Source organism: Chamaea fasciata, unplaced genomic scaffold (assembly GCF_029207755.1).
Source record: "Chamaea fasciata isolate MVZ Bird 193981 ecotype frontalis unplaced genomic scaffold, bChaFas1.0.hap1 SCAF_6, whole genome shotgun sequence".
Lineage (NCBI taxonomy): Eukaryota > Metazoa > Chordata > Aves > Passeriformes > Sylviidae > Chamaea > Chamaea fasciata.
Window position 1 is genome coordinate 12,141,723 of NW_027094091.1, and position 18,866 is coordinate 12,160,588.

Below are 18,866 nucleotides of genomic sequence, written 5' to 3' on the forward strand. Positions count from 1 at the left end.
TTTGCAAGGCAGGATTGTTCACACCATCTCTCCTCTTAGCTGTAAAGGCAGCCCCTGAAATGCTCTTCTGCTGTGTGTATATCTGGTGGCAGCTTAGGGTGTGAATGTGTGTTTGCATGGGAGAACTCTGGTTCTGCACTGTGATAAGGAGCAGGCTCAAGATCCTGTGGCAGGATTCCTACTGGGATCCCTTCTGCTCCCATCAGTTACAGGGAGAATATTAAACAGAATGAGAGCAAAACTCAGTCATTTTATCAAGGTCAGAAGAGGGCCTAAGAAGATACCAAGGCAATGAAAGAGAAAGGATGAAAATATGTATTACTTGGGTCAGTGTGTGTCTTCCACCCACAGTACTCAGGATTGTGATGAAATGAATTACCTTTGGCTAGAGCCTAGTGGATAAGGGTGAGCGTTAGGTGACCCAGCCCTTGGCTCACAGACAAAAGTGTCCCAGGGCTCGGTTCTGTGCCATCACTGAGGCCAGTCACCACAGCTTGGCCCGGGCCCAACACATCCTCCTTGCTTTGTGTGTGCATGAGCACCCTCACAGAAAGCTAGCCCCTGGGTGTAGCTGACGTCTGACACATGGGTGGGTTTGTGGGGAGAAAACTGAGCTTTGCTCTGGGGCAGGCAGGATGGGCACGCTGGGGGCTGCTGTGAGCAGTCAGAGGGAGATCAGGGCACGAGGCTGCAGGGAAGGCCCAGCCAAGCTTAGGTTTTAAAAGAAGAATGTAGTGAGTACTTTGAAATTGTAATGAGGAATAGATGGAGGGATTACAGTTAGTAAAGGCTGTATGTGTTTTCTGAGAACGTGATAAATAGGAAAATAGGAAGAAAGGATGGGTTTATAGGCTGACAGGGTTCCACCTTTCACTGGATTTGCTTGGCGTGGAAGTCAGCAAGGAGGGGCCAGCTCTGCTTTGTGTTTGTCTCTGAGCTGCCTGAACTTAGCAGGAAGACTTAGTTCCAGGGATCATTTCGATGTTTTATCCCGCATGTATCCTGGGGTGTTTTAGGTCTGTAACTGTAAATAAACTAATTCTGTGTGTGTGTGTGAGCAGTCATACCCTCTGCCTGAGGATGTATTTGCTCATTCTAGACTCATGAAGGAGATATATCTTCATCAGAGAGCTTTATTCATTTTGTGTAAACAACATGAATAACATGAGTAGATCTCTTTCTTTTTCTTCTTGCCCCAGGAAGCACAGTTTTCAGCCATTTTGAAATGCAACATACACAGTTTAGGTAGCTGAGAATTTACTATTTTTTAAGCTAGGAAACTATGATACTGGTCCTTGGACCAAACTGGGGATCTTGCCAGTAGACTAAAGAGTAAGAGAAATATATATATACACTAATATGAATTCATATGTACAGAGATTATGAAGAGCAGGCATTTGTAAGTAAGGCATTTGAAGTCATCCTGTAAGAATACAAAGCTGTGTAAATAACCAAATCTTTGAAATAAATAGCAACATTTTTGGGGATTTGAATACAGGGGGTTCTTGACAACTGACACTCAATACTAGCATTTCTTACGGATTTCTGAAATTTGAAACGGTCATCTTTCTTGGTTTTTATGACTGCCAGCATAAATCCTTCCATCTTTGGAAGGCAGAAGAAGAGGTGTGGTGAGCTGCCTATAAAACTGGTTTCAGGCTTTGTTTCCACTCTTTCCCAGTGTCTACCATCAGCTAAGCTTAGTGCTTTGGAATGTAAGGTCAAGAAAAAGCAGGTCTGTATGCACATTGAGATACACATTTCCTACACCTTCTCAGCAGTTTGGGGAAACCTAACCAGAAGTTTTAGCTACCAAAAAGCACAGTTTAGATCAAGCTGAAATGTTTTCCTGATCAGCTAAGGAAACCTAAAAAGAAAAACGCTGATTCACAGAACCGTACACAAGGTTTTTTAAACTTCACAAACTTTACATGCTTGCTTTAGCCACCATTGTTCGTCTGATTTGGCTACAAGCAATCTTCTTTGCAGTGGTGGCTGGGTTACTCCAGGGATGAGCACAGGCTACCCACAGTATCCAAAAAATTCCCCCAGAGAAGAGGGCATCCAGGCTTCTAGTCCTAGCAGCTGTAATGCAGCTGTGAAGCCATGCTTGATTTTTGGCAGTCAGTACCGAAAAGCCTAGTCCAGACATACTCTATTACTTACTTTTCCTGAAGTTTTTGTTCAAATACAATTTAAGAATACACTTACATGGCAACACCTTTGAATTTTGTCTTGGAACAGGTGTGAACTCTTTTCAAGTCTACATGGCGTACAAAGATCTCTACCAAATGTCCGACAGCCAGGTATTGCTCTGAATGCTTTTCATTGCTGTGATCTGTCCTCTCTTTTCTCACTTCCCAACACTTGAGCTGCTGAGGTTGAATCCCAGAGAAACATTCTCACTGGCCTGATTGGCACTGGGAGAAATGTGCAGTGGTGGTTTACTCTCTGGAGGGTCAGTGCTGAGCTGTGTAGAACACCTCCATGTGTTTCTTCAAGTGTATGACATTCACCTTCTGTAGAGATCTTCTGGTGTCTCCCAACACTGCAGCCACTCAGCTCTGCTCAGGATTTCACTCATTTTATTTTGCAGTAACCTTTCAAGGACTCTAGGTCAGAGAGGGAGAAAAAGATGAAGCACTCGAGGCGGTGGCAGTTGTGAGGTTTCAAGAGTTTTGTGGTTGCTGTAAGCGGCTAAATGGAGTTGCTCTTTGGGGGAGGTGGCCTTTTCTCATTAGGGCTGTAGATAACAATGAGCTTGTTTTTCCAGAGCTCATTACAGATTCCAGACTCTTCAGCTTTCCCATTCATACATATCAGGTCACTGTAAAGGGACAATGGCATCTGTTAGTAATAATAATGTTTGCTTATTCCGTCGATAAAATGTTTCTTTCTTACATATTCCCAGAGCTACAGCTCTTGGTCTCTTAAATAACTGTTGTTACATCTCCAATACACGTGGTTTTAATTAGAATTTTAGACATAATAATTTATAAATATTCTCTGGGAGGCAGTGCCTGTTAAATTCAACTCCCTGATGGAATTGCCAAGAGGAATATATCAAAATGTTTAATGTGTGGCTGGACTAATGTCTGTTACCTTGCTTAAATGTCCCTGTTGCAAGCTCATTCAATGCTGTCTGAAGTGCCCTAGTGTAAAAGTAGATGCTGGAGAACCTTTGTCTTCCATATTTAATCTGTGTTTGAAAACTGCACTCTCATGTTACTGAAATGTGGTTTTAAAAAGGGGACACATAAGCTGAATACTTTTGGGAAAGGAAACTGTATTTCAGTAGATGTGTGCTCAAAAATTATAGTAAAAGCAAAAGGATCAACTACTGCCCTTTATGGATGAATCTTAGAAAGCTATTAAAAAACCAGGGATGCTCTAGGGAAAATACTGCAACTTTTAATATCAGAATTAAAGATAATCAGTTGCTGAAAGCTCAACAATGACAGCTCTAAGAAGATGGAGTAAAATGCCTGCACTTCAGAAAAGAGATGTTCCAGTCATACTAAAAGTGTCTGTAGTACATGGTAATAATTCTATTTTACATTTGCTAAAACTACAGAAAAGAGGGTGACTAAACTCAGCCCTCTTCGGGAGGGCATGGGGAGGTGGCCCTGCAGCGCAGGGGCTGGGGCAGACTCTGTGTCCCAGGGAAATCCAGCCCTGCCCGGGACTGTTGACCCTCTCTTGGTGCAGCTGGTGTGGACAGGGGTGGGTAAGTCAACACCAATCAGTGAAGCTCAGGTTCTGTGTAGAAATGAGATAACTTGCTATTCACCAATATAATTACCAGCATAGAAGGTACAACACTGAGGTGAAGAAACAGGTCTGGACGTTAAGTAATGTGTTTTCCTTATTCAGCAGTGTTTCCTTCTTTGTACTACCTGCAGCTTTATGAAGCCTTTACCTTTCTAAAGAGTCTTGGGGCTGTTATCCTGGTCCATGCTGAAAATGGAGACCTGATAGCTCAGGTGAGTGAACCATCATTTATGCTTCATTTTGTGAGATGGTAGATATAGGATAGGAGAAGTTAAATAGACCAGTCAGAGAATGGGTAGGAGGAGGGGAGAGAGCCTTAATTGAACCTAATGCCCTGCACATTGCTGGTATAAAGACTGGGATAAGAGAATGGGGGTCCTTTTGCATTAATTGGCAGAGCATCCTTGAAACAGGGCAGTGATCCAGGTAGCTTCTTGCCTTGGCAGCAGATGAGGACTAGATAAGGGGGGCAGAAGGAAGCAAGAAGTTTTCATCTGAATCCAGGAGATAAAAGTGAGGCAGAACAATGTACAGCCTTGTTCACAGATTTTGGGTACAAAAAGAGGATCTGAAAGCTTTATACTAAAGTCTTTCACTGCAGCTATCAGCATAAGCAACACAGTGAGTTTGGAGCAGGTATTAAAGCTTACAGACCTATTTATTGTTGAGAATATTCTTCTAAATCTCTGAAGTTTGAGAATAAGAACTACTGTGATCTTGTAGACATTTCAAAAATATGCTTTTAAGTATAATCCATGCTCTTAGAAGCTGCATCTCAGAACTGAGAAGCTGGGCTCAAGTTCAGAATGTTCCATTAAAGCACCCTGGATTTCCCGTGCAGTCCCTGCAGGTCAGGTGCCCTGGGAGCTGCTGTCCTCCCACTGGACTGTACCATGACTCCGATCACTGGCACAACACATGGAAACAAGGGAAGAGGAAACCCAAGGACAGCAGTTGATAGTAAACCTCCCACTGGTCTTTCAGAGGCCAGGGTCCCCCTCTAAAACAGAAGGGGCAGGTTTGGGTGGGTGTTGTTTTGATGCTCCATTTGTGACAGATGAATCTCTGAAGGCTGTCGCAGAGATGTCTCACTCCCCTGATCCCTCGTACGTGCATCGAGCCCCTCTTAGGTTGGTGAGGCTCTGAGTGAGCCATCAGATTTATCTGCTGAGCTGCTTATCTGCTGGCTTATCTGCTAAGGACTGGGCTGCAGAGCTGGCAAGGAAATTACAGCAGCTAAAGCTGTCTTTGAGATCTGGACAAGGCAACCCACCTTGTCTCACGTCTGTGGAGAACCTCAAGGGAATGTTTGAGCTGTTGGGCAGTGTCTAAGAATTCTTGCCTTGCGTGTATTTTGTTTTTCCCTCTGTGGGAAAAACACTTGTCCATCTGCCTGGTTAGAATTTACCCCCTTTGAGATCTGTCTTTCACTTTTAACTTTGAGTTTGACCAAAATAACCACGGGGGTCAAAAGTTACTAGTAAGGACTCAGCAGGCATATACAGTGCAGTTGTGTCCTTCCCCCACTGAAACTAGGTGACAGCCCTCATTTGAATTCAAGAGAGGAAAAAAGCTGACTTCTCATGAAGTTTAACATGAATAAAAACTACTGAATAGATAATTTATAGTTTTAATACAGCATAAAATATCCAGTAGAATTGAAGTGACTAATAATAAGCATGATTAAGTCAATATTACTGCAGGAAAGGCAAAATAAAACAAATCAAATGGCATCTCTGGTGTTTGATACATTGCCCATTAAAACAGAGGCCCACTCATGGAATTGCATTTTTGATAGAAATCTATTTCAGTTACATTTTTTTCTGATCAGCCTTAATATACAGCCATTGAATATGAACAAACAGGACAGAAAAATTATAAGGAAAAGAGGAAATAGTAATTAAATGTAAGTTATGTTATACATCAACATATGTGTTCATCACTGCCATGTTTCATAAAATCAGTCTTTCTCTATGCTTTTATTTAGAAGAATTATTTGGGTAATGAAAGCTGCCTGCACATAGGTTTTTAGGAATGTCCTGTGTGAAAATACAAGTTTGATCTTGTCAAACAAATATTCTAGTTAATTAGCACTATTAAATCAACTTACAGCGGGTAATTTATCATATGATCTTAGGTTATTACTTCCTTCAAGATGCAGATCTGTCCTACTTTGTGTATCTATTCTGTACCAACTTGCTATTTTTTTACATAGTTGTAACTTCATTTTATTGCTGTATTTTAATTATCTGAAGTCTTTAACTTGCACTGTTCAGAGCTGGTGCATTAATGATCCAGAACAGCTGTTTTTAAGAATACCTATGAAACCTTACGTTTTTCTAACCAAAATGTTCTTACACAGTCAGATTAATGCACTCCTGTTAATGCCTCGTCAGCCTTGATTGACTGCAGCAAAGGCTAAAGTATATATGAATGTCAACTTGTTCAGTTTTACTGGAGTGTGTTGGTAATGTGTGAGCTTTTCACCCTCAGGGACCTGGGATCAGATATTTTTTAGTTGACACATTCAAATATGTTCAGTAACTTCATCCTGATCTCTAGGGGACATTTGTCTGTGTCACAGAGCCATTACATTGTTGAGCTGGGCTCATTAGAGCCCTGTGGGCAGGGCAGACCAGGGCCAGAGGTACAGCAGCAACTCTGGTCCCACTTCTGCACTGCTGTCAGGCCTGGACTAACCTCACATGGAAAGGGGTTGACCACCAGTTTCTGCAGAAAGGGAAATTTATTCCAATAACACTGCTTGGCCTTAAATTAAGTGAAGCTTTTTGTCTATTTAAAAAAAAAAAATCTGACTGCTATGAAGCTGGATAGCACAGATTTTTTTTCTGACAAACCTCCATTGGTCCTGAGATGGGCTCTTTGATGTGCTCATGGTGCCCTTGCAACTGGAGGGCACTGTTTTGTTTTATAAAAGTATAATTTTAGTGATTCACTGTGTAGGAAGAAAGTGTTACAAAAAACTGAAAGTGTCAGCAGTGCTGAAAGTTTAAGAAAGTGCTTTGTGGATTACAACCAGAGAGGAACTTGAGCAAGTGAATAGGGAATGGCAAGCTGGAAGTACCCGTAATTACCATTTAGTGTATTGGTTGAAGCCCATTCCCTGGGCTGGTGTCATGGTGTCAAGTAGGACTTTCTGGACGGCAGAGGAGGTTTCTGATGATGCAGCCCAATGGCTTGGGGCACAAATATGCTCAGTCACACAACAGAGACCACTGCTGGCTGTGCTGTTGTGATGTGGGACCCGTTTAGAGCCAGTGCTTTCAGTGTTCATTGGGCTTTGCAGCTGCATTTACACTGACACTGAAAGGGGCAGTCAGACTATGTAGCTGTTCATCTCCCTGAGGATGCTGGGTGCACAGGTCTCATCCTGGAGCTGGGTCAGCATTTATCTCTTATTTATTTATCTCTTTATTGTTTATCTCTTTTGCAGGAACAAAAGCGTATTCTGGAGATGGGAATCACTGGACCTGAGGGACATGCCCTGAGCAGGCCAGAAGAGGTAAGAGACTCTGCTCTTTTTGTCATTTGTGGAAGTATTTTGTCAAACATGTACTGTAGGACCTTTGCTTCTGTATGTGCAGATGATGGATGGGTGCATCAGGGAAGACAGAGGTCTGCTTCTCCCACTGCCTTTTCCAGTATTACTCAAAGTCTGAAAAGTCCAAGTCATTTCAACTTGTTTGTTTGCCTGAAAAGCCCTTTGGATGCTGCAGGAGGTGTATTCCCTTAGTCCAGGGATAACCGTGTCCTTGTGCACTCAGGAGTGTCAGCTCCTGCTGCCCTGGGCATGGGTGTCCATGTATTTTTTAAATGTGACCTTTGTGTTTTGATTTGTGATGACAAAAAAATGGGCTTATCAGGGTAAAAATCAGGAGTGCAGCTTGAGGGTTAGTCCTCAGAGTAATTGCATTTGTTAAAGTGCTTTGGTTGAAAACCTTCTATGAGATGCATGTGCACATCTATACTGTGCATATGCATACACCCACATAAAGATCTGCTTTCATGCTGGCAGATATACTGGTGTCAGAAATGCAGGCTGTAGAGATGCAAACACGTGAGAATGGAAAGATGCTGTGAGGCAGCTTGTTTTATGCAACTCCCTTATAATAAAATATCGGCTCTGGTGTGGATTGTCTCAGGCATCTGGAAAGGGTTTATTCAATACCAAGGAAAATGTGGAGACATGAGAATGTCCCCTAAAATACACAGCTCAGACCGTTAATGGGATGTGGAGGGTGGTAGTGGGAAGTGACTGCTTTCCTAGAGGATTAAAGAGATGAGATCCTGGGGATTTGAGGCCGAACTTGAAGAGATTGTTGTGGTTTGCAGATCTTTATTTAACTTCTCCCCAAGGCAAAAGGAATCAGCTTAATTGGTCACATTCTTCTATTGAACAGTTTATGTACTTTTTCATTTTGCTGTTCTACTGAAATTATTCTAAAAGGATTGAGTTGTTTCCCCTTAATGAGAACAGGGACCTAAGGAAAATCTGCATTTGCAGTTTCCAGAAAGGAATTCTGCTCAGTTCTAGTGCTGCAGTGCAGAGGCCATGCCTCCTTTCCTGCTCTCTTAAGGTGCATTTGGGGTTTCCAGAGCAAATGTTTTGATACAGGTCCTAGCACAAACTGAAGCAGTCTGACTTAAGGAAAAATATTTTACAAAACTGTAAAGGATTAAGCCGTGTGGTTTTGGAAGGTCTAAGTTGCTCAACTTTTCTAGCAAAACTCTTGCACAGAAATTTCTGTACCACTGAGTCACTATTTTCAGTTACAACAGGGTTTTTCGTATTGAAATACCAGTACTGTGAGTCCGTCTGGGAAAGATCTGGTATAGAACTGATGGCTGGGGAAAGGAGTCTCCAGAGTTGCTGGGAAACACTGCTCCTCCAGCTGAAGATGCTTGCTTTGTGTGCCTACATCCCAGATGGCTCTCTGGGAGGAGATTGCTTTTACGTTTGCTGACAGAGGGGACTTACTGGGCACTGCTTCAAAGGCTTCTGTGGATTATGGGCTAAATTCACTCCATAGTCCTGAAGTTGCTGTTTGAGAATTCTTCACATTCACTGTCACCATTATGTAAAGATTAGGGTAAGCTGCTAGGGGAAGCTCAGAGGTTGTCTCCGAGCAGGGACAAAATTTTCTTGCTTTGTTGTCCTTTCAGCTGCAGGGTAGGAGTCTGAAACAGGAAGGTGGGAGGAAGGTAAGGAGAAGCTGCATCAGCTGCTTGTCCATGACATTTCCTGGGGTGTAGGGAGCCAGGGAGCTGTGTTTGTGCTGGGGCAGCTGTACCCTGCTAGTGAGTACAGCCTGGCTGTGGTTACTGCTGGTGCCAAGTGTTTGGGTTAGTTCCCTGTTTCCCAGCACTGTCTCTCTCTCTATGGAAAATGCAGAACCAACCCCTGAAGAGTTGTTGCTGTACAGTTAGAAATATGGTGCTCCCACTGATTTTTTCTTCAGACTGCATTTGCAGTTAACTTTGCCCTCCTTGTTTTGCTCAGCTTGAAGCCGAAGCAGTGTTCCGTGCCATCACGATTGCCAGTCGAATAAACTGCCCAGTGTACATCACCAAGGTGATGAGTAAGAGTGCAGCTGATATCATTGCACTGGCCAGGAAGAGAGGTAAGTGACTTTCTTTGCTCCCCCAAACTCATTTTTTTTGTTGAATAGAAGCTTAGTGAAAAAACTTGTATGTGTTCACCCAAATGACAGGCTATAGGAAGAGGTTACCAAAGAACGGTAGCACCATCACAGACTAAATATTTGTGGCTGGGAAGGATGAGGGAAAATCCCTTTATGTTTTTAAGTTGAGAATCTGTCCCCACAAACTGTCCTCTTGAATTGTAACTCTTCTCTATCCTGTTTTCCCTGTTTCATTTCCCTTAGACTGCTGTATCTCTGTTCATGGTAGGGAGATACTTTATTCCTAATGGCACATCCTCCATGCCAGTATTTCAGGCTGTCACCCTCTGAGATGTGGTTTGGGCAGTGGCCCTGCTGTTAAGAGATGCATGGAGCTCGCTCCTGGCCTTGCTGCTGGAAGCTGACACCCTCTGATGTGCACTGCAGGTTGGCCCTGCTTGCTGGGCTGTGGTGGGATCCAGATTACAAAGCACCCAAAAGGGTCTTGTGAGCCTGAAGGTGCTTCCAAAGCTGCGTTTGCAGGTCAGGACTGGTTCTGCTGGTTGGGACTACTAAGCTCGTGAGCAATATGGAAAAGCCAGAGAGCAAATTATTGTCTTGATGTTTGTATTCTTGGGGACATGAAGTATGGTGCTGGGGACCATATGCTGCTGTCTGCTGGTGCTGTGCCCAACCTGGGAGTGGTAAAAAGGCATCTGCCTGCTGAAGTGATCCACCATCCAGTGTGCTCTGAACTGCAGCAACAGAGAGAACATGGCTGTGATTAAAACAGTACAAATTAAAAGCGGGTCTGAACTGTCTCCTTCTGGATTAGAAAGAAAGATTTGTAAACAGGGTGATCAAAAGCATGTAGAGCTCAGAGAGACTCCTGATTAATTTTTTATCATACAGACAAAGCCAGGGCTGTTTAATTTCCTGGGAGCTGCACTAGCCATGTAGCAATGCCTGAATTATACATGGTTGCATGCAGCAAGCACTGTCATGTGCTGAAGAGGGAGTGGGTTGTAATTAGTTCCTGTATATCCTTGCTTTCTCCAAGGTCCCCTTGTTTTTGGAGAACCCATCACTGCCAGCTTGGGAACAGATGGGACACATTACTGGAGCAAAAACTGGGCCAAGGCTGCAGCTTTTGTGACCTCACCACCTCTGAGCCCTGACCCTACCACTCCAGACCACTTAAATTCGCTCTTAGCATGGTAAGACTCCTCTTTTTTTTACAGGATGACAGTGAGGCAAGTGCAAAAGCCAGATGACATGAAGCATCTAGGGATCAGCCTCATTTCCTTTAGACCAGTCTCATACATGAAAGAGCAGAGAAGGGACATGGAAAACCAGGGATAGTTATATCCTTGTGCCTAGGCTGTCAGTCAAGTGTGCAGTCATGGACACTCCAGTTGCTGGTTGGCTTGATAGAGAGGCTATTCAGGAATTAATTCTTTTTTTTCTGCTCTTCAAGTGGTTCCTAGTTTTACAGCTAGATTGTCAGGACTTCAAACTGGCCTTCTCCCTAGTTTGCAGTTTTCTTTAGCTGAATTGTTGATATATGATGAGATGGCATCCTCACTGTCCATCATATGCAAAAGCCTTGTGGATAAATCCCCATATTTGAGAACAGACTCAATTTTAAGCCCCAGTCATCCCTGAGAAACACAGCTCCTGAAATCAGGGCTGTTCCTGAATGCAGAGATACTAGAACCTTTTCTTGGGTATTTCCTGGGGCAATTTTTGTCAAAGCTGGTGCAGGGCTCTCAGCTGTGAGTTCTGAAAATTGGCTTGTCCTAAACTAACTTGTATTTGTAGCAGAGTTTGGTGGGTTTTTCTCCTGCATATTGAAAAATTCTGACTTGGTAGTTTGCCTTCATCTGGGAGGGACCAAAATCATACAAGTTTCCTTGTGTTCAGTTCTTGCAGGCTTCTTATTTTAGCTTGCCTTGTGTCTTTATGGGCTCTGGGGTCCTCCAGCTGGAAGAAGGCAAAGATAAGCGGTACATGTAGAGCAGATGTGTCAAGAGAAAGAGGCCAGAGTGGATTCCAGAAGAGACTGTGAGGGACTTGGGTGGAGACAGCTGGAGACTGAACGCCATCTCTTGACAGGATAGGGATGTGAGCTGACTGCTTTCAGGTTTGCAGAGAGAGTTTAATAACTAGGCAGGTGTAGGGAATGTGGACAGCAGAGCAAGAAGTGTCTTTCACATATAGAAAAGAAGGTATCAGCAATGCCAGAAACCCAGACTGTAAATCCATCTCTGAAAGTATTTCCTGCCTGTAGCCAACTGTGGGTCTTCTTTAGCTTAAGCAAAAGACCATCTGCTCTGAAATGATACAGAAATTCACAGCTGAAGCCCCAGCAGGACAGATTGCTAGGGCTGGAGTGAGGAACCCGACTTAGCATTCATATCCTTATTTACCTCCATGCAGTGGCACCCACCTCACTTCCTGCCTCCCCTTTCTGGGGTTTCCAGTGCCCTAGACAGCGCAGTGAAATTGGAACCTTGTAAGTGACCATCTTTAGAGCAGCTGCCTGGAAGGTGGGTGGGCACACACCTGTGACAGGAAGGTGCCATCAGTCAGTGCCACATCTCCCCTTGCACACAATGGGTCAGGTTGTGCAGCCCACCAGAGCCCTCCCACTGTAAAGATGCTGCAGCTGAGCTCTGAGTTACATGTGGCTCTGGTAAGAATATGCAGCACTTCTAACAGTCTGAAGGCAAAAATGTTTTTTCTGTAACTGAGATTTTTGTTCTAAATAAGGACTTAGGAAAAAAAAATTGATTTCTTGGTCTGATTCATCACTATCAGCACTGTAAATGGTGAAGTTCCCTGTGTGAGAGTAAGGCTCTTAACTAGCACATATAAATGTGTATGAAAATGTTTGACTCCTTTCTCTGTTAGAGTGGCTATATGTGCTTTCTAGAGGAGAGTCCCCAGAAAATAGTATGTGGGTCAAAACAGATTAGCTAAAATAGCAAGAACATTTTTGGAATTGGAATCCAAACAATGAATTTTTTAAACTAACATCAGAAAGACAAACTGAAGACTTACAGAAGTTTTCATTATTGTCCAAGTATGCAAAAATGTTTTTTTTTTCCTAGTGGCTTAAAATCCTAGATCTTAAATGACAGCAGCTTAGCCTGCTTTCAGTTTTAATACTTCAAATCTATACCGTGAAACTAAAAGGAACTGTATACTTTATCATTCTGCTCTGCATTCATTGGGAATTTTATGCAAGGATGATGGTAAAGACAGTATTTCACATTTCTATGGCACTGTTGATTTGGATATCAGTATTTGACATTCATTAAAAAATCTCTACAACATCCTTCCTTTGCAAGCATGCAGCATACTGCTTGTGCTTTTTTCCACAGAAAAGCAGTTGATTTTCCACTGAAAAGCTGAACGTGTAAAACCCCATCATGTCTCATGGGATTTGCAGATTGAATTTGCCTCATGAGATTAGGTTCTTGTGTCATCTGTGGGCCATGCACTTGAGTTAGCTTTGATCTTGCACGGTGTGCTGCTGCATTACTGCAGCTGTGATGTGCCACCTCTTGTGAACCAGAGATGTGAGATCTTGGTGCTACACAGAAGATGTAACTTGTCATGAAAGCCTTGTTTAAGGGGAAGAATAAGATGACAATGTATTGATCTGGCATTTATTTCAGGATGATCCCTTCCTGTCTCTCAGTTTTTAGCTGATGTGATGCTTATCCCCCATTTGACAGTAGGAGTGCCCATGGGTTAACCAGGGATGGGCAGCTCTCAAGGGACACGCTCCATTTTCGGAAGTCTTCTATTGATTTGACTGGGGAGTGCAGTTCATATCAATAATGGCATTAAATGGCATTCCCTCAGAGGAGAGGGAATATGGAGTTAAAAAAGCAAGCTCTTCTTGTCTTTCAGGTGTAGGAATTTGTAGTGTGGTGTTAGAAGCACAGCAGAACCTCAGGGAAGCAGGCATTGATACAGGGCCTGGCTGTGGCAGTCAGGTTTTCATGGTTATATCAGTGTGTGGAAAGGCCAGATGCCACAGAAAGCTTTCCTGTTTAGAAGAGCATCAAAAAGGAAGAAATGGCATTGCAACCTTCTGACTTTATTGTTGTGTTAAAATAAATGAATGTTTAACTGATGAAATTGGCTTAATCCTATGGAGTAACACTAGGCAGTCATTAATAATCAGGAGCAGCTAAAGCATAATGACCTTTTCTGTACTGAATTCATGGGTTTAGCTTCTCCTAAAACTGGATGGATGGCTTGTGAGCATGGTGGAGAACCAGAAAAGAGGCCGAAGACTCTTCTCTGTTAGCAATCATTAGGGCTGCAGCCTAGAAAATAGCATTAGAATTACTCACATGTGACACTTTTTTCTTTTGCACTTAGATATTTTTTAGCTTGTTGGATCTACATTTGTTGACTAGAATCATTCAGTTGTTTCAGAGCTGGAATTTACATTATCAGTTAAAGGAAAGGATGACAGGCTCTTGGGGACTTATGGAGTGATGGAAGGGAAATCATAGTGAGTTCTAATGTGCTTGCCTCCTGTAAGCTTAATCAAGAGCTAAAAATATCACATTTCCTGTGGATATTGGAGAACCTTCTTTTTTGTCTTTCTATTTTTGCGAGATTCTGCATATTGATTATGTTCTTCCTCCTTATTTCCAGGAGCAGCTGTGATCCAGTTCTGCTCTCTGCCAAAAAAATTTTCTCTAGGCTGAAAAACCCAACCTCTTAAATAAAAGCATTATAAATGGTAGCTCTTTTTACATTTTTCTCCATCCCTTTTTCTGTGTAAGACCCTTAAGTTAGATAAATCCAGAACATGTGTTTGACCTGCACTATGCCTTTTGTTGTTTAATTAGAAAACTACCTGATTAAAAACTTACTATTTTCTTGATTCTGTTTTGGAAGGTGAGATGAGTATTCATGTAAGTTTTGCAAGAAAAATACATGTGCAGGAGAGAAATGCAGGGGAACACGTTTGAAACTCCTGACTTTGCACTGTGAAATCTGCCATTGTTTTTTAATGTGGTTGTGAATTAATTTATCTTGAGAGTGGCAGACATTTCATACAAGCTTCTGATCATTTCCTTAATCCTGGAGTGATCCTTTGTCCTGGTTAGTGGGCTTTTGCCTGATCTCTGTCCATAAGCAGCCTAGAACCAGAGGGGGCTGTAATCCAGGAGTTCAGGGTGCTCCTGGGGGAAAGTGGAGATGTCCAGTGCTATTGTTGCTCTCAGTGATCTGTAGCCAGCCTGGAAAGGCTGCTGGCATGATTTACAGCCTGTGCCTCTGGTGTCTTGAAAGGCTTGAAAGGTCCATTCACAGCCTGTCTGAGGCCAAGGTCACCTTGATGATGCCTGGTCTAAACCTTCTGTGTGTTAACTCCACAGTGGGGACCTGCAGGTGACGGGAAGTGGACATTGCCCCTATAGCACTGCCCAGAAAGCCATTGGAAAGGACAACTTCACTATGATTCCTGAAGGGGTCAATGGAATTGAGGAAAGGATGACTGTTGTCTGGGACAAGGCTGTAGTAAGTAATTACTTGCTTTTATAGACTAAAAGGAAATTGGGTGTTGGCTGAATATTGAAAGCCAAGAGAGACTCTTGGCCATTGCTTAAGTGACTTTCTGATATATTTCTGAGAATTCCCTGAGAGAATGCTACTGTGAGGTGAATTGCTTATTTCAAAAACCTCTTCCAGTTTTTTGAACTCAGGGCTGTGTTTCATTTCTGACACTGAAATAGTGTTGTGCTTTATTAGACCTGAGGCTTCCCAGACCATTGCTCTATTTTCCATTTGTGTCAGAGCGGATGCTTCTGAGAGATGTGGTATCTGGAGCAATTTAATGGTTTTGAACTGGACCTCATATAAACGTAATGAATGGATTGTTTGAATTTGGGAAGTGTCTCATCGTTTTTGAAAAATTACAAATGGATGGCAGCTGAGCCTGAGGCTAAAAGATGAAATGCTGTGAGGGAGGGCATTGCACGTAATTCATACTGGCATACTTTGCAGTGGAGTGCCGGTATAAGTCAGGAATTTTTTGATGGTTCCATGGATTCTAATGTATAATGATATTCTCCCTCTATTGTCTGTCTCCACATGCACACCCTGCACACTCACACACAATCACTGCATTATGCTGGAATGCACATTGCAGACTGGGAAGTGGCAGTATTTACAGTGCTCTGATGAGCACTTCTCCCTGACTGTATTTCATAACCACTTTATTCAGGGACAGCAATTGAGATTCCAAGCACAGAAGTAGCTTCAGATAGCTGCCATGTAGGAGCAAAGCAGGGAAGCAAGCAAAGCACAGCCAGCTGCTGATATTTTTCTTTTGTTACTCCCTCAGTGGGAAGGAACTTCAGGAAGGGCTGCCACATGGAATTTACAGGTGGTAACATTCAGTCCTGCATCACTGAGTAGCTTATTCTTTAGAAACCTTGTATTTTACCAGGCAGGAAGTAAGTGTTTATTTAATGTTAAAAGGCTTGGCACTGTTGTTCTTCCTTAGAACATTGTTCTTGCTCATGGCCAGGGAAGACCCCAAAATACTCTATTGAGAAGTCAAAATGCTGTTCTGTACAGTTGCAATTGCCATCACTGCCTGTAGGCCAAGTTCTGTTGGTGATGACATTTCTCCAGGCAAGGACTTCATAATTGGTTGTATTACTTAGATGTATAGATCTGACAATAACGATAACAGAATGGACTTAATTTGCAAGAAGTGTTCCCAAAAGTGTTGGAATCTTGATCTTTTGTTACGTCTCGTAACACACATATAAATTTCTCTGATTTAAAATTGCTTAAATATTTAAATAGAAATTACTAGGACTAGCAACAAACCACGTAGGCTTCAGTGTGTAGAGAAAGGATCCCAGATAGCTGAGCACCTTGGGTAGTATCATGTGCACCAAGGTTTCAATGGCTGTCCTTTGCAATACGTGGAGTAACACAGTCATTTATTTGAAACTTCCAAGTAAAGACCTTTATATAAAGTCCTGGGTGATTCAGTCTCTCTTTCATGCAACGTCACCATATCTATAAAGGGATCCCTTCCAATATCTCCCTGACCTTTCAGTATTCTGAATAGTAAATCCTCATTTCATAAGTGTATTTTGCTCAAATCACATTGTTTTTTAGGCCACGGGCAAGATGGATGAGAGCCAGTTTGTAGCTGTCACCAGCACCAATGCTGCCAAAATCTTTAATCTGTATCCAAGAAAAGGCCGGATTGCTGTAGGATCTGATGCTGATGTTGTCATTTGGGACCCTGATAAGGTGAAGACTATAACAGCCAAAAGCCATAAATCGGTAAGGAGGAAATGAAAACCAGCAAGAAAAAAGAAATGTCGCTGTTGTTTTTCAGCTGTTGACCTAAATCGTGTGAACACCAATAGTGCAGGATACAGAGGAATGGGGTGACTGCCTACTCCTGTTCTGAAATGGGTTAATGTTTCAGGACATGGGAGTATTGCAGTCCTGTGTTGGAAGCATTGTGATCAGGAAGGATTTCTATTCTCTCTGCAAATACCTTTGCACTATTTATTTTTGCATGCTTGTGGCAGATCTGTTAACAGGCGTGAATCGGCAGCTCTGTGGCTGAGGTTAATAAGGCTGTGAGGATAAATTTAAAACCAGCTTCTTTTTTTTTCTTACCTACAAAGCACCTGAAATTATAAATTGCAGGTTTAAATTAAAAATATTTTAAACTATGACATATGATTAAATGTTTTGATAATACAAATGTTTTGATAATATTTTGAAGCTCTAATCAGCTTCATGGAGGCATTTTCTGTTTAATTCCAGAGCTTTGTCACATATTTCTTTGCCCTCAGTGCACAGTACCAGTGACTGACAGTTGCTTTCATTTTGACTCTGATAGGTTTTATCTTACGTGTTGTCTATCCCACAGTTATCTTACTGTTTAATGCTTTGGCCCTTTGTATTGGGGAATTCTTTCAAAAGTTTTACTGAAAATCCAGTATTGCATTTTTATATTAAAAAGACCAAAGCATTTATAAAACTTTAAAAAGTAAATTCGGGTGATTCAGTTTCTGTTTCTCTGTCTTGGGATCTTTTTGTATTTTCAAGAAAGTAAAATGTGCTGGCCTCTTTGAAATCTGCTTACACAGTTACAGCAGATGCACGGTGGGACCATGTCCTCTGGGTCTGCAGCAGCTGAGACACAATTTTTCTTCATATTAAGGCTATTATTCTTCTAAATGCTCTGATTAGATACAGCAAATTTTCAAAAACAAGTAAAATCCTTGATGGAAAATGAAAAACAGAAAGGAAATGGCTCATCCAGGAAAGTCTGATCAGAAGGATCCTTTAAAATAATTTCATATCAAGATGCTTTGCTTTTCCTTCGTACAAAACAATTTTATACACTTCTTAATGTCAGTTGTCTGAAACTGTGACTACAGATGTATTTGTTGTAAGTTACTAATGGAAAGAGGTCTTGCACTGAATAAGTTGGTTGATCCTCAGGCCATTGAGTACAACATCTTTGAAGGAATGGAGTGCCATGGTGCCCCACTTGTGGTCATAAGCCAAGGGAAGATTGTGTTTGAAGATGGAAATCTGCACGTAAATAAAGGAATGGGCCGCTTCATCCCTCGCAAACCTTTCCCTGAATATCTTTACCAGCGCATCAAAATCAGGAATAAGGTAATGTCAGATCCTGTTTAATCTTCTTTGTAGCCAAACCCTCTTGGAAGCACAATAGCAGCTGTTTTTAATATTGTTGTGCTATTATGAGTCCATAATAGCTTAAAAAATGCCCACAAAACTGGTTGCAATTGTGTACTCATCTAACTTGGTATTAACACCGTGAGCTTCAGGAGGTAGAACATATAATTGCCAGTTGGCATAATTGCTTCATGTCCAGCAATACCTTATGTCAAGGCTTTTGAAGAGAGGTGGAATAGTGATAGAATTTACTTTCAGTTAAAATTCAGGAGAAGAGAAAGCTTCTTGTGAGGGAGGGTTAGGCAGAATAAAAACAGAATTTTAAATTGCATACTGAACTGCTACACTGCAGGGAAGAAAAGCATGTCAGCCAGAGATTCTCATTTTATTGGGTGTTTCTGAACTGTTGTTGGTGCATTTGCAGGGCTGTGTATTAGCAGCATTAATGGCTCAGAAAACTTTTCTCATTTGTTTAATAAGAAGTTCGGGAAATGACCAAGATTAAGACTGGGTCACCTCTGGTTTTGAATTATATCAGTGCTTATCTGTTGAAAACCAATTGGCTGGACACTAGTTTGGAGTTGTTTGGAAATCACTTCTTGTCACTGAGCAGGAGTGTCACTGTGAGCACAGGTAATGAGAAAAATTGACTAAACCTCATATTTTCTTCAGCCAAGCATATACCATAGGCTGTGATACTGGCAGCTGAAATTAAGCCTACAAGCAGGTTGATAG

The 18,866-nt window shown here is 42.1% G+C and overlaps 1 protein-coding gene across 3 annotated transcripts in view; it reads left to right on the forward strand.

The window, feature by feature from the left end:
• Nucleotides 1-18,866, forward strand: part of CRMP1 (collapsin response mediator protein 1) — a 50,835-nt gene that overhangs the window by 26,494 nt on the left and 5,475 nt on the right. For all 3 annotated transcript variants that reach the window (XM_066185442.1, XM_066185444.1, XM_066185443.1), the window contains 8 exons: nt 2,245-2,306; nt 3,903-3,983; nt 7,226-7,294; nt 9,293-9,413; nt 10,474-10,630; nt 14,822-14,963; nt 16,581-16,751; nt 17,931-18,110. In XM_066185442.1, coding sequence (XP_066041539.1) covers nt 2,245-2,306; nt 3,903-3,983; nt 7,226-7,294; nt 9,293-9,413; nt 10,474-10,630; nt 14,822-14,963; nt 16,581-16,751; nt 17,931-18,110 — 983 coding nt within the window. The remainder of the gene's footprint in view (nt 1-2,244; nt 2,307-3,902; nt 3,984-7,225; nt 7,295-9,292; nt 9,414-10,473; nt 10,631-14,821; nt 14,964-16,580; nt 16,752-17,930; nt 18,111-18,866) is intronic.